This window comes from Orcinus orca, chromosome 20 (assembly GCF_937001465.1).
Source record: "Orcinus orca chromosome 20, mOrcOrc1.1, whole genome shotgun sequence".
NCBI lineage: Eukaryota > Metazoa > Chordata > Mammalia > Artiodactyla > Delphinidae > Orcinus > Orcinus orca.
In genome coordinates, this window is record NC_064578.1 from 18,594,782 (window position 1) to 18,622,572 (window position 27,791).

The following is a 27,791-nucleotide window of genomic DNA, read 5'->3' on the forward strand; positions in this document are numbered from 1 at the left end:
CCCTGGTCCGGGAAGATCCCACATGCTGCGGAGCAACTAAGCCTGTGCACCACAACTACTGAGCCTGCGGTCTAGAGCCCACGAGCCACAACTACTGAGCCCACGTGCTGCAACTACTGAGCCTGCGCACTAGAGCCCGCATGCCACAACTACTGAAGACTGCATGCCTCAAGGCCATGCTCCGCAACAAGAGAAGCCGCCGAAATGAGAAGCCCACGCACTGCAATGCAGAGTAGCCCCTAAAAAAAAAAAAAAAAAAAAAGAGTAGCCCCTGCTCGACACAACTAAAGAAAGACCGCGCACAGCAACGAAGACCCAACGCAGCCAAATATAAATAAATAAATAAATTTATATATATAAAAAAAAGAGGCAGAGAATCTCAAAGATAAAAATAAAATGAGAAAAGGCGTGACAACTTAAAGGATGGTAAAGCTGTGTTCTAAAACTTGAGATGGGGACTACCCTGGCAGTCCAGTGGTTAAGACTCTGTGCTTCCAATGCAGGGGGTGTGGGTTCAATCCCTGGTCTAAGATCCCACATGCTGTGCGGTGCGGCCAAGAAAATATTTTAAATTATTAGAGAAATGCAAATCAAAACTACAAGGAGGTATCACCTCACACCAGTCAGAATGGGCATCATCAGAAAATCTACAAACAACAAATGCTGGAGAGGGTGTGGAGAAAAGGGAACCCTCTTGCACTGTTACTGGGAATGTAAATTGATACAGCCACTATGGAGAACAGTATGGAGGTTCCTTAAAAAACTACAAATAGAACTACCATATGACCCAGCAATCCCACTACTGGGCATATACCCTGAGAAAACCATAATTCAAAAAGACACATGCACCCCAATGTTCACTGCAGCACTATTTACAACAGCCAGGACATGGAAGCAACCTAAGTGTCCACTGACAGATGAATGGATAAAGAAGATGTTGCACATATATACAATGGAATATTACTCAGCCATAAAAAGATACGAAATTGAGTTATTTGTAGTGAGGTGGATGGACCTAGAGTCTGTCATACAGAGTGAAGTTAAGTCAAAAAGAGAAAAACAAATACCTTATGCTAACACATATATATGGAATGTAAAAAAAAATTGTTCTGATGAACCCAGGGGCAGGACAGAAATAAAGACACAGACGTAGAGAATGGACTTGAGGACACGGAGCGGGAAAGGGTAAGGTGGGACGAAGTGAGAGAGTAGCATTGACATATATACACTATCAAATGTAAAACAGGTAGCTAGTGGGAAGCAGCTGCATGGCACAGGGAGATCAGCTCTGTGCTTTGCAGCCACCTAGAGGGATGGGATAAGGAGGGTGGGAGGGAGACGCAAGAGGGAGGGGATATGGGGATATATGTATATGTACAGCTGATTCAGTTTGTTATAAAGCAGAAACTAACACACCATTGTAAAGCAATTATACACCAATAAAGATGCTAAAAAAAAAAAAAAGATTACTCTACCCGGCAAGGATCTCATTCAGATTTGATGGAGAAATCAAAAGCTCTACAGACAAGCAAAAGCTAAGAGAATTCAGCACCACAAAACCAGCTCTACAACAAATGCTAAAGGAACTTCTCTAAGTGGGAAACACAAGAGGAGAAAAGACCTACAAAAACAAACCCATAACAATTAAGAAAATGGTAATAGGAACATACATATCAATAATTACCTTAAACATGAATGGATTAAATGCTCCGACTAAAAGACACAGGCTTGCTGAATGGATACAAAAACAAGACCCATCTATACACTGTCTGCAAGAGACCCACTTCAGACCTAGGGACACATACAGACTGAAAGTGAGGGGATGGAAAAAGATATTCCATGCAAATGGAAATCAAAAGAAAGCTGGAGTAGCAATACTCATATCAGATAAAACAGACTTTAAAATAAAGAATGTTACAAGAGACAAGGAAGGACACTATATAATGATCAAGGGACCAATCCAAGAAGAGGATATAACAATTATAAACATATGTGTACCCAACACAGGAGCACCTCAATACATAAGGCAACTGCTAACAGCTCTAAAAGAGGAAATCGACAGTAATACAATAATAGTGGGGGACTTTAACACCTCATTTACACCAATGGACAGATCATCCAGACAGAAAATTAATAAGGAAACACAAACTTTAAATGACACAACAGACCAGATAGATTTAATTGATATTTATAGGACATTCCATCCAAAAACAGCAGATTACACTTTCTTCTCAAGTGCACACGGAACAAGCTCCAGGAGAGATCACATCTTGGGTCACAAATCAAGCCTTGGTAAATTTAAGAAAACGGAAATCATATCAAGCATCTTTTCTGACCAAAACACTAGGAGATTAGAAATCAATTACAGGGAAAAAAACGTAAAAAGCACAAACACATGGAGGCTAAACAATACGTTACTAAATAACCAAGAGATCACTGAAGAAATCAAAGAGGAAATCAAAAAATACCTAGAGACAAATGACAATGAGAACACGACGATCCAAAACCGATGGGATGCAGCAAAAGCAGTTCTAAGAGGGAAGTTTATAGCAATACAAGCCTACCTCAAGAAACAAGAAAAATCTCAAATAAACAATCTAAACTTACACCTAAAGGAACTAGAGAAAAAAGAACAAACAAAATCCAAAGTTAGTAGAAGGAAAGAAATCATAAAGATCAGAGCAGAAATAAATGAAATAGAAACAAAGAAAACAAGAGCAAAGATCAATAAAACGAAAAGCTGGTTCTTTGAAAAGATAAACAAAATTGATAAACCTTCAGCCAGATTCATCAAGAAAAAGAGGGAGAGGACTCAAATCAATAAAATTAGAAATGAAAAAGGAGAAGTTACAATGGACACTGCAGAAATACAAAGCATCCTAAGAGACTACTAGAAGCAACTCTATGCCAAGAAAATGGATAACCTGGAAGAAATGGACAAATTCTTAGAAAGGTATAACCTTCCAAGACTGAACCAGGAAGAAATAGAAAATATGAACAGACCAATCACAAGCAGTGAAATTGAAACTGTGATTAAAAATCTTCCAACAAACAAAAGTCTAGGATCAGATTGCTTCACAGGTGAATTCTATCAAACATTTAGAGAAGAGCTAACACCCATCCTTCTCAAACTCTTCCAAAAAATTGCAGAGGAAGGAACACTCCCAAACTTATTCTATGAGGCCACCATCACCCTGATACCAAAACTAGACAAAGATACTACATAAGAAGAAAATTACAGACCAGTATCACTGACGAATATAGATGCAAAAATCCTCAACAGAATACTAGCAAACAGAATCCAACAACACATTAAAAGGATCAAACACCATGATCAAGTGGGATTTATCCCAGGGATGCAAGGATTCTTCAATATATGTAAATCAACCAATGTGATACACCATATTAACAAACTGAAGGATAAAAACCATATGATCATCTCAATAGATGCAGAAAAAGCTTTTGAAAAAATTCAACAAATTATGATAAAAACTCTCCAGAAAGCAGGCAAAGAGGGAACCTACCTCAACATAATAAAGGCCATATACGACAAACCCACAGCAAACATCATTCTCAATGGTGAAAGACTGAAAGCACTTCCTCTAAGATCAGGAACAAGACAAGGATGTCCACTCTCACCACTATATTCAACATAGTTTTGGAAATCCTAGCCTCAGCAACCAGAGAAGAAAAAGAAATAAAAGAAATACAAATTGGAAAAGAAGTAAAATTGTCACTGTTTGCAGATGACATGATACTATACATAGAGAATCCTAAAGATGCCACCAGAAAACTACTAGAGCTAATCAATGAATTTGGTAAAGTTGCAGGATACAAAATTAATGCACAGAAATCTCTTGCATTCCTATACACTAAGAACAAAAGATCAGAAAGAGAAATTAAGGAAACACTCCCATTCACCACTGCAACAAAAAGAATAAAATACCTAGTAATAAACCTACCTAAGGAGGTAAAAGACCTATACTCAGAAAACTATAAGACACTGATGAAAGAAATCAAAGATGACACAAACAGATAGAGAGATATACTATGTTCTTGGATTGGAAGAATCAATATTGTGAAGATGACTATACTGCCCTGCTGCCGCGGAGCCAGGCGGAGGCGGAGGCGCAGGCACGGGTGCACTCTAGATTCGGCTCCACCCGTAACCCACCGCCATGGCCGTAACCCACCGCCATGGCCGAGGAAGGCATTGCTGCTGAGGGTGTAATGGACGTTAATACTGCTCTGCAAGAGGTGCTTAAGACCGCCCTCATCTACGATGGCCTAGCACGTGGAATTCGCGAAGCTGCCAAAGCCTTAGACAAGCGCCAAGCCCATCTCTGTGTGCTTGCGTCCAACTGTGATGAGCCTATGTATGTCAAGTTGGTGGAGGCCCTTCGTGCTGAGCACCAAATCAACCTGATTAAGGTTGATGACAACAAGAAACTAGGGGAATGGGTAGGCCTCTGTAAAACTGACAGAGAGGGAAAACCCCGTAAAGTGGTTGGCTGCAGCTGTGTGGTGGTTAAGGACTATGGCAAAGAGTCTCAGGCCAAGGATATCATCGAGGAGTACTTCAAATGCAAGAAATGATCAAATAAAAAAACTGGGCTCTTGTTCCTCAAAAAAAAAAAAAAAAAAGACTACACTACCCAAAGCAATCTACAGATTCAATGCAATCCCTATCAAATTACCAGTGGCATTTTTTACAGAACTAGAACAAAATATCTTAAAATTTGTATGGAGACACAAAAGGCCCCAAATAGCCAAAGGAGTCTTGAGGGAAAAAAAGGGAGCTGGAGGAATCAGACTCCCTGACTTCAGACTATACTACAAAGCTACAGTAAAGAAGACAATATGGTACTGGCACAAAAACAGAAATATAGATCAATGGAACGGGATTGAAAGCCCAGAGATAAACCCACGCACCTATGGTCAACTAATCTATGACAAAGGAGGCAAGGATATACAATGGAGAAAAGACAGTCTTTTACAATAAGTGGTGCTGGGAGAACTGGACAGCTACATGTAAAAGAATGAAATTAGGACACTCCCTAACACCATACACAAAATAAACTCAAAATGGATTAGACACCTAAATGTAAGACCAGACACTATAAAACTCTTAGAGGAAAACATAGGAAGAAAACTCTTTGACATAAATCACAGCAAGATCTTTTTTGATCCACCTCCCACAGTAATGGAAATAAAAACAAAAATAAACAAATGGAACCTAATGAAACTTAAAAGCTTTTGCAAAGCAAAGGAAACTACAATCAAGATGAAAAGACAGGGTTTCCTTGGTGGCGCAGCGGTTAAGAATCCGCCTGCCAATGCAGGGGACACGGGTTCGAGCTCTGGTCCGGGAAGATCCACATGCCACGGAGCAACTAAGCCCGTGTGCCACAACTACTGAGCCTGCGCTCTAGAGCCTGCGTGCCACAACAACTGAAGCCCGCATGCCTAGAGTCCATGCTCCGCAACAAGAGAAGCCACCGCAATGAGAAGCCCCCGCTCACCGCAGTTAGAGAAAGCCCGCGTGCAGCAATGAAGACCCAACACAGCCAAAAATAAATTAAATAATTTTTTTTAAAGTTGAGAAAAGACAAAAAGACAACACTCAGAATGGCAGAAAATATTTGCAAATGAGAAACAGACAAAGGATTAAACTCCAAAATATATAAATAGCTCATGCAGCTCAATATTTAAAAAACAAACAACCCAATCAAAAAATGGGCAGAAGACCTAAATAGACATTTCTCCAAAGAAGACATACAGATGGCCAAGAAGCACATGAAAAGCTGCTCAACATCACTAATTATTAGAGAAATGCAAATCAAAACTACAATGAGGTATCACCTCACACCAGTCAGAATGGGCATCATCAGAAAATCTACAAACAACAAATGCTGGAGAGGGTGTGGAGAAAAGGGAACCCTCTTGCACTGTTGGTAGGAATGTAAATTGATACAGCCACTATGGAGAAGAGTATGGAGGTTCCTTAAAAAACTAAAAATAGAATTACCATATGACCCAGCAATCCCACTACTGGGCATATACCCTGTCTTCAAAAAGACACATGCACCCCAATGTTCACTACAGCACTATTACAATAGCCAGGTCATGGAAGCAACCTAAATGCCCATCGACAGACAAATGGATAAAGAAGATGTGGTACATAGATACAATGGAATATTCAGCCATAAAAGGAACGAAATTGGGTTATTTGTAGAGACGCAGATGGATCTACAGACTGTCGCACAGAGTGAAGCAAGCCAGAAAGAGAAAAACAAATATCGTATATTAACGCATATATGTGGAAGCTAGAAAAATGGTACAGATGAACCGGTTTGCAGGGCAGAAACAGAGACAGAGATGTAGAGAACAAACGTACGTACATCAACGGGGGAAAGTGGCGGGGGGAATTGGGAGATTGGGATTGACATATATACACTAATATGTATAAAACAGATAACTAATAAGAACCTATGGTATAAAAAATAAATAAAATTAAATTTTAAAAAAACCCAAGAACAAAAAAACAATGTCCTGGAACAGCCCTAGAAGGTTCTGGATTTCAGAGCTAGCTACATAATGGTCTCTTCTATCTCCACTCAAGGGTTCTGCTGAAGTGAGGTGATTTCCAGGGCCTAACCTGGCTTTTTTTTTTTTTTTTAACTTCTTCCCATTCTAATTTCTGAGGCAGTTTGGATCCCTGGTGGCTGTCAGCATGTCACCCCTACTGTGGCCTCTGTCCCCAGAGGCTTGTGTCCCTGGAACCCTGGGTACAAAGGACTCGGCTCAGGGCAGGCACTAGGTCTACATGGGTTGGCAGGATGAGTGAAGAGACGAAGGTGACTCAGTCTCCTGCTCCAGGCTGGCCGGGCCATGCTGCAGCAAAGCTCAGGTCTGGGCACCACACTCGCACTGGGAGACAGAGAAACCTACGAGGAAGGAGAGTCTGGAGAGGCACAGCCGGGGGGTGTGGTTGGATCAGGTCACCTTTAACCACCTCAGTGGGGGCAGGCAGGGGATGAGCGTGGGAGGTCATAAGCAGATTTAAAGAGGTCAGAATGTGGGAGAAACAAGAGCCCCAGCAGGTCCCAGAGGAACTTAAGGGCCTAGAAGCAACAGGGCCTGTGAAAGGGCAGAGCTATTGAGGCAGACAATGGGAAGAGCAGGAGAGGGAGGGGATGGATAGGGCACCAGAAGCTGCTCTGAACGCAACCCACAATATACCCCTTTGTTGGAGGAGACCTCAGCAGGGCGGTGGGAAACAGCAGTAATGAAAGGACCTTGGGATAACGAGATGCTGTGGGTGGTCGGAGCAAGGTGTTTTGGCAAAAATGCTAAATGCAACAATGTGGGGAGATGGGCAAGTTTCTGCCACCACAGGAGGTGAGTGTGTAACCAGGGCAACAACAGCAGAGGGATGCCAAGAGGATGGGGCTCCAGGGAGCCAAGCAGTAGCCCAGAGGTGGCACATGAGCCCCTATCCACATTGGCCATGGGAACACGAGGCAATTAAAGGCATCCAGCAGAATCCAAGCACGAGCCCAGAAATACACCACCTGCCTCCTTGCATTCCGCTCTGCTGCCCACACACGTCCAGTCACCAGCTCTCCCACGTCCCCCGTGCAGTCCACCCCATGGCTCTGGGGCAAGGTCTTATCCCTGCTCACCTGGCCGCTCCGTCAGAGCATATGAAGCAGGCTGCATGAGCAGCCCCCACAGGCGCAGGTGCCCTTCACGTGGAGAGCACCAGAACACACCACATGCCCTGCACTTCATTTTACTCTCAACATCCCAGGGTAGAATGGCAAGTGTCAGAGTCACTTTTGGAAGTGGCAAACAGCTGGGATGGGAATGTAAATGTCAGCTCTGGCTCTGGGCACTCATCCTACTGCAGGGCTATCAGAACTACCACATGGTGTAACTCACAGTCCCTGAGCAAGTGCCCCTTGGCCCAAGTTGATGGATGGTCAGCCTGCAGCCCAGAGACCTACCCCTGGAAAGCCACCTCCCACCAACACAATCCCCCGGGAAGTGGCAGATCGGTCCTGCAGGTGAGCTTCGTCTCCCACCAGGATTCTGTCCTCCGCCTGGCAGCACTCACTCTCCTGAACAAGGCTCTGTGAGAACCTTTGCCCAAGCCCACCTGTTCCTGGTGCAGTCACCTGGGCTCGCCCACAGCTCAGAGACTGCCCAAGCAGAGGAGGGTGACAATTAAAAGTTGCTAAACGTGGCAGACAGCAAAGCTGCTGATGGCATCACTCTGTCATCATTCCCACAAGAGCCTCTTCATCCATCCTGCCTCTACGAATAGAACTCTTGACAAAAGCAATAACGTTAGGCCCACAACGTCGCATTTCATGTCAGGTGAATCACAGAATCTCCAAGTTGGCGGGACCATAACAGTCGTCTCGTACGGTCTACAGATGGTGACTCACCTTCTGTGTCACTCCTTTAGAAGCAGCTGCTCCAGGCCTCCCATGACAGGAAGCTCCCTCTTTCAAGGTGACTCTCCTTGTCTTCAAACTGCTCTCACACTCACACAGGCCTTCCTCACATCTGGCCAACATGTATCTCCCGATCACTTCCAACATGACCCTAGCTTGGCCCTCGCCACTCCAGCACCTCCAGTCACTGGATAAAAATTCAGATTTCTCCTCTCAAAATCACCTGTCACAGGCTTTCCTTTCCAGAACTCTCTCCTCTTCCAAGATTCCTACATTTGCTTATATGCAGGTCTGGCCAACAACCCCCTAAGTGCATCTCCAGCAGGCTCCCCACTTCTTCCTGGAGCCCAGCCCCAGAAGAGAACACTCCCAGCCAGCAGGAGCAGCCTAGTCTACCTGACAGTCACTTCTGGGTCCTTGCCCAGGGCCTCACCTGCAACCACTGGTGCTTCCCTCAAGAGAAGCAGGAGAACGTATTGGGAGCATATGTACTGATACACATGCTGTCCTCAAGAACCTTACAGGCTGGGAAGGGAAAAGATGTCCACAGATGACAGCCTGGGAAAGTGCTGAAACAAAGACTCCAGCAACACGCTGAGGCATATGTGTCAGGGAAAGTAGACTGTAGGCATGGGAAGGCCAAGAACTCTGAAGCCAAGATGGCCTGGATTCAAATCCCAAGCCTGCCACCCTCTGTGAGACCCTGGACAAGCTACTTAACCTCACTAGCCTCAGTTTACTAATCTATAAAATGAGGGGATTATACCCACTGACAAGATTATTGTAGAGATTAGACATGCTGGGTGTAGAACCCTCAGACCTGTGCCTGGTACTCAGTAGGCTACACAATGGCAATGGTTGGCATGATTCTTAATGGAAGCAATCTTTGAATTGGATGATTGAGAGCCAGTCAAATTTCTTAGGCTGACACTGAGAATAGAGGGAAAATCCTGAGCAAAAGCATAGTGTGGAGTGAAAGGAGCAAACATCTCGGGTCCATGGTGTGTAGGGAATGGGGTGGAGCGTGGGGCCAGGGCTGGGGGCTAGAGTGTCTAGAGTGTCAGCATTGTGGGGCAGGTGCTGAAGGAGGCCCCACTTGTGTGCATCCCTCCACTGCTGGGTCCCATGTGGGGATGTCAAAGCAGGACTCTACGTACTCTCCGGGGCAGAGGGCAGCTTGGGGTCTTTTCTCAATCTGCCTCGTGAGATGATGCTCCTCCTGCAGGGCTGCAGGAAGGCTCTGCCCCCCAACTCCTTCTCTTTCTAAACTATGGCTCACATGTACTATGTTGAGCCCACTCGCTAGAATCCTTGATCTGACCCAAACATCCCCAGGACACCAGGCTCCCCCATTCCAAACTGGGATTATTCCAACAGCCCCCAGTTAGTTTCCCTCCAGCTAGTCTCCCACAACACTTCCTGTTACATTTCCCCTTCACTGTCAGAGGGCTCCCTCCCACCTAATGCTTGGAATCTCCAAATAATCCCTGGCACTACAGAGCTACCAGCAACAAACACCAGGCCTGGCCCAGCCTCATCAACCTCTGCTGTTATTCCCAAACAATCTCCTGTTTATTCTGGAGCACAGTGAGCAACATCCCCTTCTCTGAGCTTCCTCCTCCTCAAAGCCCACCTCCTGAAGGAAGTCCTCTATTCAAGTCCACAGAAACTACTGAGCCTGAAAGAGAGCTGCATGGATAGAGCCCCTGGGAAACAAGCACACAAGACAGTGTGGTATACATGAGAAACCACTATAAGGGGGCAGGGTGCCTATTAGAAAGGCACCAAGTGCCATGGGACTTACTGTCAGGTGAGGAATGCACACCTCCAAACCTTGCTGAGTTCAAAGTGGGCAGTCCCTTATTTGCACAAGAAGCTAGATGGAAACACCTCCCTGAGGCTCTCAGACAGGGCCTTGCTTACTCAGAATGCCTTCATAAGGGCAAATGACCATCACACAGTAGAAGACAGATGGTTGGGTGAGGATGGGGGCAGGGCCCAGTCCTAAGAAGGGGGGCCAATCCACCACCTGACCTGCGCCCCATGGCCCATGTTCCAGACTGCCCAGGCCTGTGCTGGCATGTGTCTGCCAACAGGGGTTCGTTCTGTGGCCATTTCCTATTCCTAGTCCTTTCTCCCGGGCAATCTCAAGTTTCATGGGGATGGGGAACAGGCCTTCATGTCTCTCTGCATCATCCCCAGTGCACTTACGGGTAGGCAATTACAAGCAAAAGAGAAAGATGCCTGGTCTCCAGCTCAGAGAGCCTGATCTAATGATAAGGTATCCTTACCCAGGAAATACCCCAGACAAACTCCTCCCAATCCAGAGCTCTCTGCAGATGGTGGTGGAATCTCCTCTCGGGGTCTGCCAAGCTCCTGGTAACAGACAGGTGCCATCAGTGCTGGCCAGGGATTTGAATCTGGGACTGGGAACTGATGTTTTCAGCTTCAGATGAAGGGCAGTGGGGGCCAAAGGTTGGGCAGTGCCCCCACACACACCAGGAGCCCCAGACCCGTGCCACGTGATTCCAGCAGAGCAGGAAGCAGAGTCTCAGGACTCAGTCTGTGGCCACAATAGGAGCAGGAAGCCTGAGTTCATTCCCCACCCTATTTATTTGTCATTCTCTCACCCTCAGATAATCAACAGCCAGTTAGCAAGGCTCTGCAAGCTCCCATTAGATAAACTGCCTGATCAACGACTGCCAGAATCAGGAACTCCTGGGCAAACCTACAGACTTCTGGAAAGAATCCTTCCTTTGTCAGCAACTCTTGGGAAACCTCCCTGCCTCCTGTAGCTAAGCTACACCACACAGAGCTCCAAGGGCAAGCCAGGCAGGGCCCTGGCACAACACTACCTCTGTGAGGTGGATTCTGGCTCTTCTGACCTGTGATGAAACCCAGCCCAAAGGGTGAGCAGGGCGGTGTCCGCTGTGACCACTGCATCACAGCCTGGGCTTCCCAGCCAGTTGGCATTTGTTTTGTTGAATCCATTTGGAGCACAGAAGAAAACATGAAAAACTTTAGGGGAGAGCTGGAGAATGTCCCAGTTTCTCCTTCACCTGTGGTCAGCACAGAGCTGGCTGCAAGAAGGTGGCTTCCCTCCCTTCCTCTCACCACCCTGAGGCACGTGATGTGGGGACCCCCTAGGGAAGGCCAGCCCCCATGCTCACAGGAGGGAAATCCTTGACTGACCCCACGACCATGTCCTGAAGCTGACAGGGAAGATGATCGAGCACAGGACCACAAGCACTGCAGGCACTTTGCCTTCATGAGGCTTTGGGGCAACTCCTGTAGGAAATGCTGCTCTGGGCCAATTGGTTGAGACCAGGGAGGGCCCAGTCCAACATTCCTGGGAGGAAAGCTGGGCTGCAGAAGGGAGCTGGTCCCAGAGCTCCCTCCCCTCTCCATGGGTTGTTCAGGAGGCATGGATAGCAGTGCAGGCCTGAGAGGAACACTGTGGGGAGCACTCTGCAGGGGCCACTTGGGGAGGGGCCCTCACTGCCTTGGCAGAATCCTGTCATCCTGCAAAGCTTACCTCACCTCCCACATAAAGCCATCACACATTCTTCTCTTCACAACCTCCCCAAGAACATTCTATCCAGCTTGCTGTGTTCACCGTTTCCTGTGGTGAGCCTTGTCTCCTACCCCGTCAGCATCCTGTCTGAGGACCAACCAGTTCTTACTCTTTCTGCACCTCCCTTCAGCTCCCAGCAGTGCTGAAACCTAACAGGTCTTTTCAGGCATCAGGACTATCAATGGATCCAAAGACACAAACTGATGCCCTGCTGGTTGAATTAGGGCCAGAAGTAAGCATTTGCTGGGTTAAGCACATGGTACTGCTTAAATATGTGAATTATATTTTAACACTTTAAGATCAGATTTTCTGGCTTCTCTTTAAAAAACTAGAATGTCTGGGTGCATGGAGTCCACCCTGCTCTGTGGCAAAACTGGGCTGAGATGAGAAGCAGCTGTTCCTTTAGACAGGGCACGGTCACTAGCTTGCCCTAGTCCTCTGGACTAGATGCTATGGATGCCCTGTCCTGCTTCCTCTCAGCCCACCTCTGGGCTCGCCTGCAGCTGCAGTGCTCACGTGCGTGCTGACAGCTTCCCATGGCCAGTGCCTGTATCTCTCTGCTTCTTTGCCTGAGGACTTTCTCCACCACTAGTTGGCATTCAGAACAGCCCAGAAGTGCCAGGCATTAAAAGCCCCTGCAAAGAAATTCTCGACTCATACAAGAGTCAGTGGATTAAAACCCACCCTCTTTCCTGCCCCTCAGTGGTACAATTCTGAGCACATTCCACATGATTATTCACAGGGTCCTCAGTCTGCTCCCAAGTCCTTGTCTCAGGGCTCACTTTTGGGGAAATTCAAGCTAAGATACCCTACTAGTCTCACTTTACCATTTTTACATCATCTGTCTGGCCCCACGAACACGGCCCTGAGAGCACATGCCCCTGATTAAGGGCTGTAGGATAGGAGCCCCCACCCACCCAGGGGCCTCCCAACGTCCCCGAGACAGAAGACTCACCTCCCCCGAGTAACTGTACTTGCCCCTGAGGATCTGCCGGTACAGCCGGGTGCGGTTGTCATCCTCAAAGGGCATGGTGCCACTGAGCAGGATGTAGGCGATGACGCCCAGCGCCCACATGTCGACTGAGTTGGTGTAGGGCTTGCGGACCAGTACCTCAGGGGCAATGTACTCGGGTGTGCCACAGGTGGTCTTCATCAGGCAGTCGTCACCCTTCTTGCGGGCACTGGCCAGGCCAAAGTCGGTGATGATGATCTTGGAGTCAGTGCCTGGGTGGTAGTAGAGCAGATTCTCAGGCTTGAGGTCTCGGTGTGTGATGCCCAGTGCATGCAGATACCGGACGCCATCCAGTACCATCTGCAGCACTCGAGTGGCGTCACGCTCAGTGAAAGAACCCTTGGCGATGATGCGGTCAAAGAGCTCTCCACCAGTGGCCAGCTCCATCACCATGTACACGCGCTCCTGTGTCTCAAACACCTCCACCAGCTGGATGATGTTGGCGTGGCGCACCCGGCGCAGCACACGCAGCTCCGACTCACACACCTCCCGCCCCTCCCGGTACTTGGTCTCAATCATCTTAATGGCATATGGCTGCCGGGTTGCCCGGTGCTCCACACGCACCACTCGGCTGAAGCTGCCTCGGCCAATCAGGGCTTTGATGTCGTACTTGGCTGTCACACGTGGGTCGAACTTGGCCCTGTACTTAGCCACCCTGGCCCTGCGTGGTGGCTCTGAGGGAGGCTCTGTGTGGCCAGTAGTGGGGGCACCAGGGCAGGGGTTTGCACCCTGACTGGCTTCTGGGAACCCAGCTTTCAGAGGGCCAACACTGTCCACCTCTGTAATGAAGTGCTTGTACACATCGCTCTTAGTGCCACTGAAGGGCTCCACCTTCTTGACCAGATCCAGCTGGACATCCTTGGGCGGCTCGGGAAGGACCTTGCTTGTCCCACAGCCCATCACGGACACGGGGGCATCCTCTCTAGCGAGGCTGGCAGAACCTGCTCTGCAGGCAGTGCCCCGTCTACACCTACACAGACAGAAGAAAGGAACTCAGCATAGCCAGGGACACTTCTGGAGGGATCCCAGCCATCCTCCTTACCCCCTCCCCCCTGGCCCTGGATAAACCCAGACTGAAGACCTGACTCTGGTATGGTTCCCTGGAAGGGAGAATGGCTTTGGCCCCTGAGTGCTTAGAGCCCAGATGCCATGAAGGATCCACATGAAAGACTGGGTCTGAGTTCCGTGGTCTTGATGTACATCTCCAGGGGTATAATTTTCATGCTGCTCTTCAACTCTGAGGAGGGGCAGGAACATGCACCAGGCTCAGCTGTCACTGCCTCCACCCTCCTCCCTACTCTCTCCCTGGGTCCCTTATCATAGTTGAAGTCCTATGTTTTTTAAAGGTTAAAATTATTCCTCTTATTACTCTGACTCATCTTTTCTGAAACGGGGGCGTGGAGTGTTGGAGGCCTGTTCTCCAACACTATCACCCACCAGGGTGTAGAAAGCCACTTCCCCAAGGCCTCCTCCCTCATGGATACCTTCCTAGCCCTCTAGGCCTCCTGCAGGGGTTGATCCCCCACTGCAACAACCCACCACCACCCACTGCTCTGGGTGCTGCCCTAACCTCACTCTTCCCTGGATGGCTCGCACTACTTTTCTAATGCACCATCTTCACCCTGGCAGTTTAACACCCTGTTCCATGGTCTCTCACTTCCCCAGTTTACCACATAGATGGCTAAAATGCCACACAAGTCCCAGAAATGGCTAAAATCAATTCCAGTGAAGTAGGAACCACAAGCCTTAGCACACTGCCACCAGATAGCCACCAAACTAGCCTGGGATTCATTTAAGAGGCAGAGGGGGGAACTTCCCTGGTGGCACAATGCTTAAGAATCCACCTGCCAAGGCAGGGGACACGGGTTCGAGCCCTGGTCCGGGAAGATCCCACATGCCATGGAGTAACTAAGCCCGTGTGCCACAACTACTGAGCCTGCGTGCCACAACTACTGGAGTCCACGTGCCTAGAGCCCGTGCTCCACACCAAGAGAAGCCACCGCAACAAGAAGCCTGCGCACCACATCGAAGAGTAGTCCCCGCTTGCCACAACTAGAGAAAGCCCGCGCAGCAAAGAAGACGCAGTGCAGCCAAAAAAAAAAAAAAGAGGCAGAGCGGGCCTTGAGCTCAGAAAGGACACTAACAACTTCATCCAGATGAGACTCAGGCTGTGGATTGGGGCACTCTGCTTCCATGGGATGAGAATCCAGGAGACTTTCCCATTTGCTTTCCAGACAAAGATGTTCCAACTATTAATACCTTGTGGCTGGTGGGGCCCTGGACAAGTTGAAGTGCGGAAGTACCGTTTTCCAGAGGTCATTTCTATCCAGCCTGCCCTTCTCTAAGTCTATCTGAGGGCCCCAGGGGTGAAAGAAAAGAGCTGAGAATTTCCTATTAATTAGGATATACAGAATTGGGGATAAAATGATCAACTCAGAACAAGCGTTTACTGAACATCTACTAGCGATACAGGAATGAATAAGACGTCCAGTGCAGGTATATTTTAACATACCCAATACAGGCAAAACATGGTCGATAAACTCATCGTCTAAATGAAGAGCAAAACATCAAAACAGGTAATTTCAATATAACAAAGTAAATGTTAGGCTTGAGAAACAATAGTAGATACATGAATGACACAAGAATGACACAGGGATTAGGGAAAGCTTCCTGGAGGAGGCGACCCCCACGCTGAATTTGAAGTAAGAATGAGGCAGGTGAGGAAAGGTGGGAATGTTGTTTCAGACAGAGAGAATGACACACTCAAAGGCTCAGAGGCCCAGAGCAGCATCCCGTGCCTGCGAATGTGCAGTCTGGTGATGTGAAGACAGAACTGGGGGCTGAAGTGTTGGAAGGTCAGCAGGAACTAGGCTGTGGAGAGCAGCCCAAGTTACAGCGAGGAGCCAGGACCTTCCTGGGAGGTGAAAGGAAGCTACCAAAGGGTTTACAAGGAGAGGCGACTCTGTGTTTAGAAACAAGTATAAGGCTGAACTGGAGGAGGGTCAAAGTGGACTGAAAGGGCCAGTGAGGAAGGTAGCAGCACAGACAGGGTGGCGGAATGGAGAGAGGTCAGCAGGAGAAGTGACAGGGACTGGAGGCTGGACATAGGGGTGAAAGGGAGGAGAGGACAGCACTCCAGTCCCTCACTCCAGCTCCTGGGCAGAAGGTCAGGAGTGCAGCAGGAGGGACAGGCTTGGGAAGCAGTAGGAAGAGTTCAGTTCTGGAAGTGCTGCAGTGGGGTGGCTGGATGTAGAATCTAATGGTTGAAAAGATCTGGTCAACCAAGGGGGAAAGAGGGGGATAAAATGGGAGATTGGGGTTGACATATACACACTGCTTTATATATAAAATAGATAATAAGGACCTACTGTATAGCACAGGGAACTCTACTCAATACCCTGTAATGACTGATATGGGAACAGAATCTAAAAAAGAGTGCATATATGTATATGTATAACTGATTCACTTTGCTGTACACCAGAAACTAACACAACATTGTAAATCAACTACACTCCAATAAAAATTAATTTAAAAACAAAAAAGAAGAAGGAAAAGAGCTGGTCAGGGTCAGAGATTCCATGGCTGCCCAGGGGCAACACCAACCCCCACCCCCAACCTGTTTCAAAGCCAGCAAAAGATCCCATGAAAGGCAGCAGAGGGAGACCCAGGGAGGTTTTTGCTGGGGCACCTTGAGGGTCACAGAGAACCCACACAGAGGCCCTGAGTGAGAGTCTGAATCCAAGATGGTGGTAACTGACCAATGTGGCTAAGGTGGTGATAACTGACCAATGTTCCCAAGGAAAAAGCTCACCTCTGAAATGTACACAAGACCTTGATTACCAATCCATCAGACAAAAAGACCAAAGATTAAGGGCTTAGGTTTTAATCAGTATGTCAGTATGACTCTCAGCAGAATGAGATTTATCTTTCCTCACATAAGAGGAAAAGATTCCTCAACCAACATGGGCTCTTCAGGATTTGCTGCAGTTTTCACCCAAATGCCCAGGAGATCCCATATAGCAGCTTAGGAAATCATGTTTAAACACAGGCATTTAGGGATTCCCTGGTGGCACAGTGGTTAAGAATCCGCCTGCCAATGCAGGGTACATGGGTTCGAGCCCTGGTCCAGGAAGATCCCACATGCCGCAGAGCAACTAAGCCCGTATGCCACAACTACTGAGCCTGTGCTCTAGAGCCTGCGACCCACAACTACTGAGCCTGTGTGCCACAACTACTGAAGCCCACGCACCTAGAGCCCGTGCTCCAAAACAAGAGAAGCCACCACAATGAGAAGCCCACACACCACAACGAAGAGTAGTCCCCGCTCGCCCCAACTAGAGAAAGCCTGCGCGCAGCAACGAAGACCCAATGTAGCCAAAAATAAATAAATTAATAAATTATAAAAAAAATAATAAACAAAGGCATTTAGAAACAAGGTTCTTTTTCACAGAGGCCAAAGATTAGAACTGTGGACTTTGGAATTTTGCAGACTCATCTCTTCCTTCAGGGAAAATACAAGACTTAATACAGTAAAGGGCTGCAGCTCAGGAAAAAAAAGCTCTTGGGCCAGGATTCCTGAGGCAGAACACAGGCCCTGATCCCCAAGACCGCACTGTGAGCAACCTCTACCACCATTCAGAGAGAAGACAAATTGCATGGGTGACGCAGCACAGCTACTCAGATGTCACTTCTTCCTGGGGAGGAGGTACAACCCTAGATCTGCAAAATAAGTAACTGTCTCCAGGTGTACCCACAGGCTCTTTTTGTTTAGATGTGCATATCTAGTCTGGTCCTGATGAGAAAAACTAAGGTTTACAAAAGAAAAGGGCTGACTTTTCACTTTAAACAAAGTCTAAGCAAGGATCTCAAGTCAGCAGTGAGACAGCCAAGGATTATCCCTCTCTGACCTTCCTTATTCCTTTCTGGGACACAGTTTCTCTCATATTTGTTCCAATTAGAAACTCTTCAAAGACAGGCTGATGCTGGTACTCCACCTTCCCAACTACAGATCAAGAGTGCAGGAAAGAAGGTACCAGCTCTGATGCGGGGAATTGCTGATGACCTCCAGGTGATCATAGCTGCTCCACACTCCAATCACATCTGTTAAATTCTCTTTTCACATCAGTTAGGTGAAAAGGCAAACAGGGACAAGGGAAGCAGCTGGCAAAATTCCTTCTGTGAAGAGGGCAAAGTGTTTTCCTGTCCTCAGCTCTCATGTATGTGCCCCCGGAAGAGTGACCAGGGTGGGGGTGAATGAGGAAAGCCTCGAGAAGCGACCTCCCAGGAAGGTCATGCTATGCCAGCTCTCACAAATCACTATTCTGTCTCATGACACCAATCCTAACACATCTTACAGAAAGTATTGAACTCTCTGGAGTCGGCCTCCACACCTTCAACTCCAAGCCTGACCCAAAGCACTCCTCAAAGAAGGTAAGCATATTGGACAGAGTGCAGCAGTAGGCATGAGCATTCAGCACTACTGTCCTTGCTAACACTTTATAGAAATGACATGCCAAAAAGGTAGAAACTTGTCCAAAGCCACTCAGATAGTGACAGTCGAGAATGAACCAAAATCTCATTCTCCATCCAGAGCTCCTTCCACCAAACCAGATAGACTCCAGAAGTGCCTGGGGCCTAGCTGAGCTCAGACTCACCAGGCCAAGGTCTCAATCCTTCCTCATACCACTCAGCTGATGAATCAACGAACCTTCACTGAGGATCTTTTTTTTTTTTTTTTAATTTATTTTTGGTTGTGTTGGGTCTTCATTGCTGTGCACGGGCTTTCTCTAGTTGTGGCAATCAGGGGCTACTCTTCGTTGCGGTGCGCAGGCTTCTCATTACGGTGGCTTCTCTTGTTGCGGAGCACGGGCTCTAGGCTCACGGGCTTCAGTAGTTGCGGCACACTGGCTCAGTAGCTGTGGCTAATGGGCTCTAGAGCTCAGGTTCAGCAGTTGTGGCACACAGGCTTAGTTGCTCCGCGGCATGTGGGATCTTCCTGGACCACGGCTCGAATCCGTGTCCCCTGCATTGGCAGGTGGATCCTTAACCACTGCGCCACCAGGTAAGCCCGAGGATCTTTTCTGAAGGGCATGTTCCAAAACCTCCATTCCACGTACAATCTGGGTCACACTGCTCACTGCTATACTCTAGATTACTTTTGATCACTAGAGTTGTCAGCCTTTTGAGGGAAGGGGCCACTTCTCAGGTTTCTAGAACTCTCTGGCTCCCAACCAAGTGCTGAGCTCTGAGCAGGCATTCAATGTTTGTTAACACTGAGTGAAAGGTGGGCTGGTTCTCAGGCTTCTTTTTGCTGCAGGGCAACAATCCCAGAACCTCAGAAATTTTCAAGTGGCAGGAAGAGGCCAGATTGGTGGTTAAACCAAAGCCATGCTCTTTGGGCGCCTGTATAAATGTCCTCAAAAACAAAGGAAGCCAGAGTTCTCGGGTCTATTTGGGTCTTACAGATTGTTATCTGAACTCCAAAGCAAGTTTGTCCATAAACTGCCAGACCCATCTGTGGGGAGACCAGGGGCCTAGGAGCAGAGGACAGGGATGGATCCTGAAACAATTTTCCCGGCCACAGAAGTCTGTGGATGCCTCCCAGGCAGGCACCCAGCCCACTCCAATAACACCTCCTAAGACCGTTCTCCACGGCAAAGCTTCACAACCTTTTGCCTGCAAAGATCTCTATATTCTGCTCCCATGTTTTGAAAGACTGTCTATCAAAATGAAGTAGGCAGTAATCTCTCAGGAATCCCAGAAATAAGTAACTGCTAAACAGCACTTCTAACCATCACGAGGCAAGCAGGGATAGCAGGCAAAGAAGTCTGTCACTTTAGATAAAAACCCCTGACCCTCACGCCACACACAAAAATAAACTCAAAATGGCTTAAAGACTTAAATATGAGACAAGACACCATAAAACTCCTAGAACACAGGCAAAACATTATCTGACATAAATCGTACCAATGTTTTCCTAGATCAGTTCCCCAAGGCAATAGAAATAAAATCAAAAATAAGCAAATGGGACCTAATCAAACTTATAAGCTTTTGCACAGCAAAGGAAACCATAAACAAATCAAAAAGACAACCTATGGAATGGGAGAAAATATTTGCAAATGATAGGACCAACAAGGGCTTAATTTCCAAATTATACAATCAGCACCTACAATTCAATAACAAAAAAACAAACAAACCAATCGAAAAATGGTTAGGGCTTCCCTGGTGGTGCAGTGGTTAAGAATCCGCCTGCCAATACAGGGGACACAGGTTCGAGCCCTGGTCCGCAAAGATCCCACATGCCACGGAGCAACTAAGCCCGTGTGCCACAACTACTGAGCCTGCACTCTAGAGCCCGTGAGCCACAACTACTGAAGCCCACGTGCCACAACTACTGAAGCCTGCATGCCTAGAGCCCGTGCTCCACAACAAGAGAAGCCACCGCAATGAGAAGCCGGCGCACCACAACGAAGAGTAGCCCCCCCTCACCACAACTAGAGAAAGCCTGCATGCAGCAACGAAGACCCAACGCAGCCAAAAATAAATATAAAAGAAATAAAATAAATAATTTTTTTTAAAAAAAGAAAGAAAAATGGTTAGAAGACCTAAATAGACATTTCTCCTAAAAAGACATACAAATGGCCAATAGGCACTTGAGAAGATGCTCATCATCGCTAATTACCAGAAAAATGCAAATCAAAACAGTGACGTACCACCTCACACCAGTCAGAATGGCCATCATTAAAAAATTGACACGGCTTTCCTGGTGGCACAGTGGTTGAGAGTCCGCCTGCCGATGCAGGGGACATGGGTTTGTGCCCCGGTCTGGGAAGATCCCACATGCCGCGGAGCGGCTAGGCCCATAAGCCATGGCCGCTGAGCCTGCGCGTCCGGAGCCTGTGCTCTGCAGCGGGAGAGGCCACAACAGTGAGAGGCCCGCGTACTGCAAAAAAAAACAAAAACAAAAACAAAAAACATGACAAATAATAAATGCTGGAGAGGGTGTGGAGAAAAGGGAAACTCTCTTACAGTGTTGGGAGGAATGTAAACTGGTGCGGTCACTATGGAAAACAGTATGGAGGTTCCTCAAGAAACTAAAAATAGAGTTGCTATATGATCTAGCAATCCCACTCCTGGGCATATACCCAGAAAAAACTATAATTCAAAAAGATACATGCACCCCTATGTTCACAGCAGCACTATTTACAACAGGCAAGACATGGAAACAACCTAAATGTCCATCAACAGATGAATGGATAAAGATGGGTGTGTGTGTGTGTGTGTGTGTGTGTGTGTGTGTGTGTGTCTGTGTCTGTGTCTGTGTGTATGGAATGGAATATTACTCAGCCATTAAAAAGAATGAAATAATGCCATTTGTAGCAACATGGATGGACCTAGAGATTATCATACTAAGCAAAGTTAAGTCAGAGAAAGACAAATACCATATGATATCACTTATATGTGGAATCTAAAATACGACACAAGTGAACATATCTAAGAAACAAAAACAGACTCACAAATATAGAGAATGGACTTGTGGTTGCCAAGGGGCGGGGGGGACGGAAGAATTGGGAGTCTAGGATTAGCAGATGCAAACTACTATATATAGAATGGATAAACAACAAGATCCTACCGTATAGCACAGGGAACTATATTCAATATCCTGTGATACATCATAATGGAAAAGAATATGAAGAATATATATGTGTAACTGAGTCACTTTGCTGTACAGCAGAAATTAAACACAACACTGTAAATCAACTATACTTCAGTAAGATTTAAAAAAACAAAACAAAACCCTGAACAAGGACCTCTGCAACCTTAGGGGGAACCACACGATTCTGCTTTCTGAAACAGGAGAACTGGGACTTCCCTTGTGGCGCAGTGGCTAAGAATCTGCCTGCCAATGCAGGGGACATGGGTCCGGGAAGATCCCACATGCTGCAGAGCAACTAAGCCCATGCACCACAACTACTGAGCCTGCGCTCTAGAGCCCGCGTGCCGCAACTACTGAGCCCGTGTGCTGCAAATACTGAGCCTGCATGCTGCAACTACTGAAGCCCGTGCACCTAGAGCCCGTGCTCCGCAACAAGAGAAGCCACCGCAATGAGAAGCCCACACACCACAACGAAGAGTAGCCCCTGCTTGCCACAACTAGAGAAAGCCCGCGTGCAGCAACGAAGACCCAATGCAGCCAAAAATAAATAAATAAATAAATGTTTAGAAAACTAAAACAGGAAAACTGACACAAGACCCAGCAATTTCATTTTCAGAAATAATTCTACAAAACCACTTCCACAAGTACACAAAGATAGATTTGCAAAAGAAAGCTCATGGAACCATTCTTTATAATAATGAAAAAATTGAAACAACCCAAATATTCATCAGGAAGGAAATAATTAAATAAACTAAGATACAATCACATAATGGAATGCTCTGCAGCTGTTGAAATGAATGAGGTAAATCCATATATATTGACAAAGAAAGATACCCGTCAGTTTGATTGGCTTTGTACTGGTATCCACGTCTGTGATGTACCAAGGAGTTTGAAACAGTCTGTGAAGGGACTTCCCCAGTGGTCCAGTGGTTAAACTCTGCGCTTCCACTGCAGGGGGGCAGGGGTTCAATCCCTGGTCGGGGTAGTTCCGCATGCTGCGTATTGCAGCCAAAAAAAAAAAAAAAGAGTATGTGAAGCATATGTCTAATGAGAAATTTCTAAAAAGGTATAGACATATACATGGGAAAAAAATATCCTGGAAAGGTAGAAGAGAAGCTGTTGACAGTGACTGTCTCTAGGGTATGGGAATGTCGGGGGAACAGGTGGAAGGAAGGGAGACTCTTACTTCTCACATTACATACTTCTGTGCTATTGCTATATTTTAAAGTCATCACCACATATTATATTTTTAAAGTTAAAAAATACATATTGTAGGGCTTCCCTGGTGGCTCAGTGGTTGAGAATCTGCCTGCTAATGCAGGGGACAAGGGTTCGAGCCCTGGTCTGGGAGGATCCCACATGCCGCGGAGCAACTAGGCCCGTGAGCCACAACTACTGAGCCTGCGCGTCTGGAGCCTGTGCTCCGCAATAAGAGAGGCCACGATAGTCAGAGGCCCGCGCACCGCGATGAAGAGTGGCCCCCGCTTGCCACAACTAGAGAAAGCCCTCACACAGAAACGAAGACCAACACAGCAAAAATAAATTAATTAATTAATAAACTCCTACCCCAACATCTTCTTTAAATAAATAAATAAATACATATTGTAGAAATGTACAGACTAGTATATACATAAGAAAAAAAGCTGGGGGAATATACACCAAATTATTATACCAAATATACACCAAATTATTTTAAAAATGATTAGTGTTTGTGTCTAAAGACACAGTTCATTATTCACTTCCGTAATGTTTTAGCTTTTAACACCATTTCATAATAAGAATTGTTACAACTTCTTTTTGGAATATAGTAACTCAGGACTCCACCTCTTAAAGACTCTATGCACCACTGCTCTACATGGTAATAACTGGTGAGCAGAGACTCCTGCTTTAGGGCTGAGAGAAGGAGAGTTCAACAGTTTGTCGTGTCCTCCTCATTTTATCCTGATCCTCAACTCCATCTGAGACATCCCACCCACTGCCCATCCCATCATCAGAAATACAGCCTCTGGCAATGTACCTGGGGTTCTCCTTCCAAAATCCCAAAGTTCAACCCATAAGTATTTACTGAGCTCCTGCTGTGGGCCAGGAACTCTGCCAGGGGCTGTGACAGACAAAAAGAAGGCAGTTATAATCTGTTCTCAAGGAACTTACAGCCCAAATGGCTCCACACCAAGTGTCCCCTGATCCATTACTCTTATGATGCCCTGTGAGGCCACTTCAAGGCTGGCAGCCTGGAAGGGGTCCCTCTGTGATAATTTTCCTCTAGCAAATGAAAACAGCACACTTTTCTACTTTAGCATCACATGAGATGCCATGGCAACAGAGGGCTGTACCAAGAATTAGCTCAGTGATGACCTAGCCAACACAAATTGGCTTAATACTTACTGAGTAAGATTCCTGGAAGAAAAGAAAGTTCAAATAAATAAGTCTCTCTCCAGCTCTCAACAAGCGGAATTGTTTCCTTTCTTCCAGGGCTGTACTTCTCAAATTTTTCTCTGTGCACCCTGGGCCAATGGAGACAGCTGTTCTCAGCTATCTCAAAGCTTAAGGGTCAGTACTTTGGCACACCTATAGCCACTTCACACCACACAGTTAGGAAGCAATGGAGAGGATCAAAGTTGCCCAAACAGGGCTTCCCTGGCGGCGCAGTGGTTGAGAGTCTGCCTGCCGATGCAGGGGACACGGGTTCGTGCCCCAGTCCAGGAAGATCCCACATGCCGCGGAGTGGCTGGGCCCGTGAGCCATGGCCGCTGGGCCTGTGCGTCCGGAGCCTCTGCTCCGCAACGGGAGAGGCCACAACAGTGAGAGCCCCGCGTACCGCAAAAAAAAAAAAAAGTGCCCAAATAACATGCTCACACTTACAAAGTAAAAACAGACGGCTAAACCAAAGTCTCACTCACTTAACGATGAACTTGTGAGTGACAGAGAACCCCAGTATCTAGTTCAGATTTCACAGACACTAGGATCTTCTGGGGTATTCCATTCCAAGTGAGGCTCAGCTCTAGCTCATTGTAAGAGGCAAACTACGATCTTCTGGGGTATTCCATTCCAAGTGAGGCTCAGCTCTAGCTCATTGTAAGAGGCAAACAGGTTTCCTGAAAGCTGCACTTTCTTTAGCTCATTTACACAACTTAACAAGAATTGCAATTAGACCTGGACAACATACTTATTCAGCAAACCCGCCCTCCAGTGAGTCAGCAATCCACATCTTTTCTAGGGTAGTGGCCAACTGCAACTGCCCTGAGTAGAAGCAGTTTTGTCAGAGCTATCTCTGATGATCAGAAATTACCTCAAGGAAATCGCATAACATAAGGTAGCTTCCTACACAAGACTCAGTCTGAAGAGCAAACAGGCTTACTAAGATGAGATCCCCTTTTGACATGGGATAAACCCTGGGAAGAACAGCCATTAGTAATAACTGTGGCTTCCATTTCCTAAGTTTCAACTGTGCTAAGCGTCTTATATGCATTCTCACTCCTCTCTGCAACCACATAAAGTAGGCATGATTATTCCTATTATGGGATGAGCAAACTAGGACTCAAAGAACCTCAAGATCTCATAAAAATCAAGAACTGAATCAAAGTCTTTCTTATTCCAAACCCCATACTTCTAACCACCAAATCATCCTGCCTCCCCAAGATATGGGAAATGAGACTGCAACAGCAGTTGTGTGCTACAAGGCACAGCTGGCCCTTCCCACTGGACAAAGACACAACAGTTTCCTGGAGTAATGACAAAGATTTTCAACTAAGGAGCATAGTAAAGTCACCTGGAGAGTTTTAAAAAAATACAGATTCCGGGCTTCCCTGGTGGTGCAGTGGTTGAGAGTCCGCCTGCCGATGCAGGGGACACGGGTTCGTGCCCCGTTCCGGGAAGATCCCACATGCTGCGGAGCGGCTGGGCCCGTGAGCCATGGCCGCTGAGCCTGCGCGTCCGGAGCCTGTGCTCCACAACGGGAGAGGCCACAGCAGGGAGAGGCCTGCGTACCGCGCAAAAAAAAAAAAAAAATACAGATTCCTACCAGATTCCAGATATTCTGCATCAAAATCTCAGAAAATGAAACTCTTGAATTTGTATTTTGAAAAACCACCCTAGGAGATTTTAGATCATCAGGTTGACAAGGCTGTACCACCTACCACATGCACATGTGTGAATGTGCAAACAGGACACTCGCATTTGCTGTGCTCATCTCAGGTCCTGGCCCCTGATATGTGCTCAGTAGTATAGCTGAATCTATATCCATTCTTAAATCAGCAACCCATCACAGTTGACTCAGCTCCTACTTTATGCCAAGCACAGAGCCAGACACTGATATGCAGACAGAAGAGACAATCCCCAGGCCAACCATCAGGTGACACAACACAGTAAACTCCAACAGTAGTCACATGAATTGAAGTACAGAGGAGTCAATGGTTACATGTGAAGGGAGGCTTTTCCAAGGAAATTAAATCTAAGGTGGATTTTAAAGGACAGATGTAAATTTTCCAAACTGGTGGGTGGAGGTGGGGGTGGGGAAAAAAAGAGTAGTACAAAGTGAGAAAATTGCGTATCTAAAGCGAAAGGGTGTTAAAACACAGAGCTAACGGCAGATGTACATACCCCCAACAACAAACTATGTATGCAGGAGACAGAAGTGCCCAGGTGTTAACTTCGGGGTTATGCCAGATTATGAAGAGCCCTGAATGCCCTGCTATGAAGTTTGGCCTTTACCCTGCAGGTACCAAGGAGCCAGTTTTAGGCAATGAAGGACTTATTCAGATTTTCAAGTGGGAATTATCACTTCACAGTTTCAGGAGAGGGAGTGAGCGTGGGGGAGCTGGGCGTCCCCTTATAAAAGCAGAGGGATAACTGGGTTACAAAGCAGGCGACCCGGCTGGACTCAGGTGTGATTTTCCCCAGCCTGAACAAGGAAGAGACTAGCTGCCCCCCGACCCTGTCGTTCAGTAGCAACAGAGGAGGTGTGGAGTAGGTGCCAGACACGAGAAGGTAGTGAGGACAACCAGGTTGGTTCACCCTGACCGATGTCGACTGGTTGAACAGCTGGCAGGACAGCTGACCACGTCCACCTGGCCCTTGGGGCCTCAGAGACGGGCTACCCAGCGCAGCAGCATGTTTCAAGGCCAGTCAAGCCTCGGACACCAGGGACCCCAAGCAGCCATCGCCTGGCCTGCTACCCACTCCCCCTAGGCCCCGGCGCAGCGGGCACAGGCCGAGGGCTCTGGGCTGGGCAGGGACGGGCCCAGTGCTCCAGGAAGCGACCGTGGCTGCAGCTCGTCAGCCCCTCCCGCCCATGGGGCCGTCGGTCCTGGCCGGGCCGCCTCACCTCGCGCGGGCGGCGGGCTCTTCGGCGTCCGGGCGACTGTGCTGACCCTCTCCGGGCCGCGGACACAGCCCCGACCACCAACACCGCCGCCGCCGCCGCCGCCGCCATCCTCAGGCGTCAGCGTCGTGGCGTCATCACAGCGCGCTCTTGACGCCAAAACAAATCCGGGCCGCCCACGGGGCGGGACAGGGGCGGACTCGAGAGGGCCGGGCTACGTGGTTGGCGGCTCTCCGAGCGTGGCTTGCCAGTCAACGCCTTCAGGGCGGGGTCGGGCTCTCTTCGGGAGTAGGAGGTGAGTCTCTGTGTCGCTCCAAGTGTCTCGACCTTAGGTTTGGGGTAGGCACCGTGGGAAGTAGGGAGAAAGTTTCAAGATTCAGGTTGGGGACAGGGCGCTTTATAGTGCGAGGTTGGGTGGATTTCCATGGAGATCCAGAGGTTAAGACTCCGCACTCCCAATTCAGGGGCCACGGGTTCTATCCCTGGTGGGGAAACTAAGATCCCGCATGCCGCGGGGCGCGGCCAAAAATAAAATAATAATATAGTGCGTGGTTGGGGACGTAGTGCATTTCAGGAGGTTTCTGGAAGTGCCTCTGGAACTCCGGAAAGGATCGGTGTAAATTTAATTAACAAATTATTTTTTTAACTGAAATTAAAATAATTCAGGCACTCATATGTTGAATTTGACCTCCATCACATTGGAGTTGCAAATGGTTAACGAGAATAGGTGAGATTAGTTTGGGGCCAACTTCAGAGTAACAGTTTAA

General features: G+C 47.5%; 2 protein-coding genes across 4 annotated transcripts in view; one reads left to right on the forward strand and one right to left on the reverse strand.

Annotated features, from left to right (window-relative positions):
• Positions 1-27,166, reverse strand: part of PSKH1 (protein serine kinase H1) — a 34,994-nt gene extending 7,828 nt beyond the window's left edge. For 2 of the 3 annotated variants that reach the window (XM_004273178.4, XM_033434197.2), the window contains exons 1-2: positions 27,028-27,166; positions 12,992-14,018 (exon numbers count right to left, since the gene is read on the reverse strand). In XM_004273178.4, coding sequence (XP_004273226.1) covers positions 12,992-13,948 — 957 coding nt within the window. In that variant the 5' untranslated portion in view covers positions 13,949-14,018; positions 27,028-27,166. Of the gene's footprint in view, positions 1-4,405; positions 10,839-12,991; positions 14,019-27,027 lie in introns of those variants that run through there. The other variant, XM_033434196.2, reaches the window with a different exon arrangement.
• Positions 4,188-4,656, forward strand: LOC101283090 (40S ribosomal protein S12-like). Its single transcript, XM_033434201.2, has one exon. The coding sequence runs from the start codon at positions 4,198-4,200 to the stop codon at positions 4,594-4,596; it is 399 nt and encodes a 132-aa protein (XP_033290092.1). The 5' UTR covers positions 4,188-4,197; the 3' UTR covers positions 4,597-4,656.
• Positions 27,167-27,791: the final 625 nt, after the last annotated feature.

Bases quoted from the DNA above. Each gene is read 5' to 3' on its own strand.
- LOC101283090 (XM_033434201.2), top strand. From the start codon at position 4,198: ATGGCCGAGGAAGGCATTGCTGCTGAGGGTGTAATGGACGTTAATACT.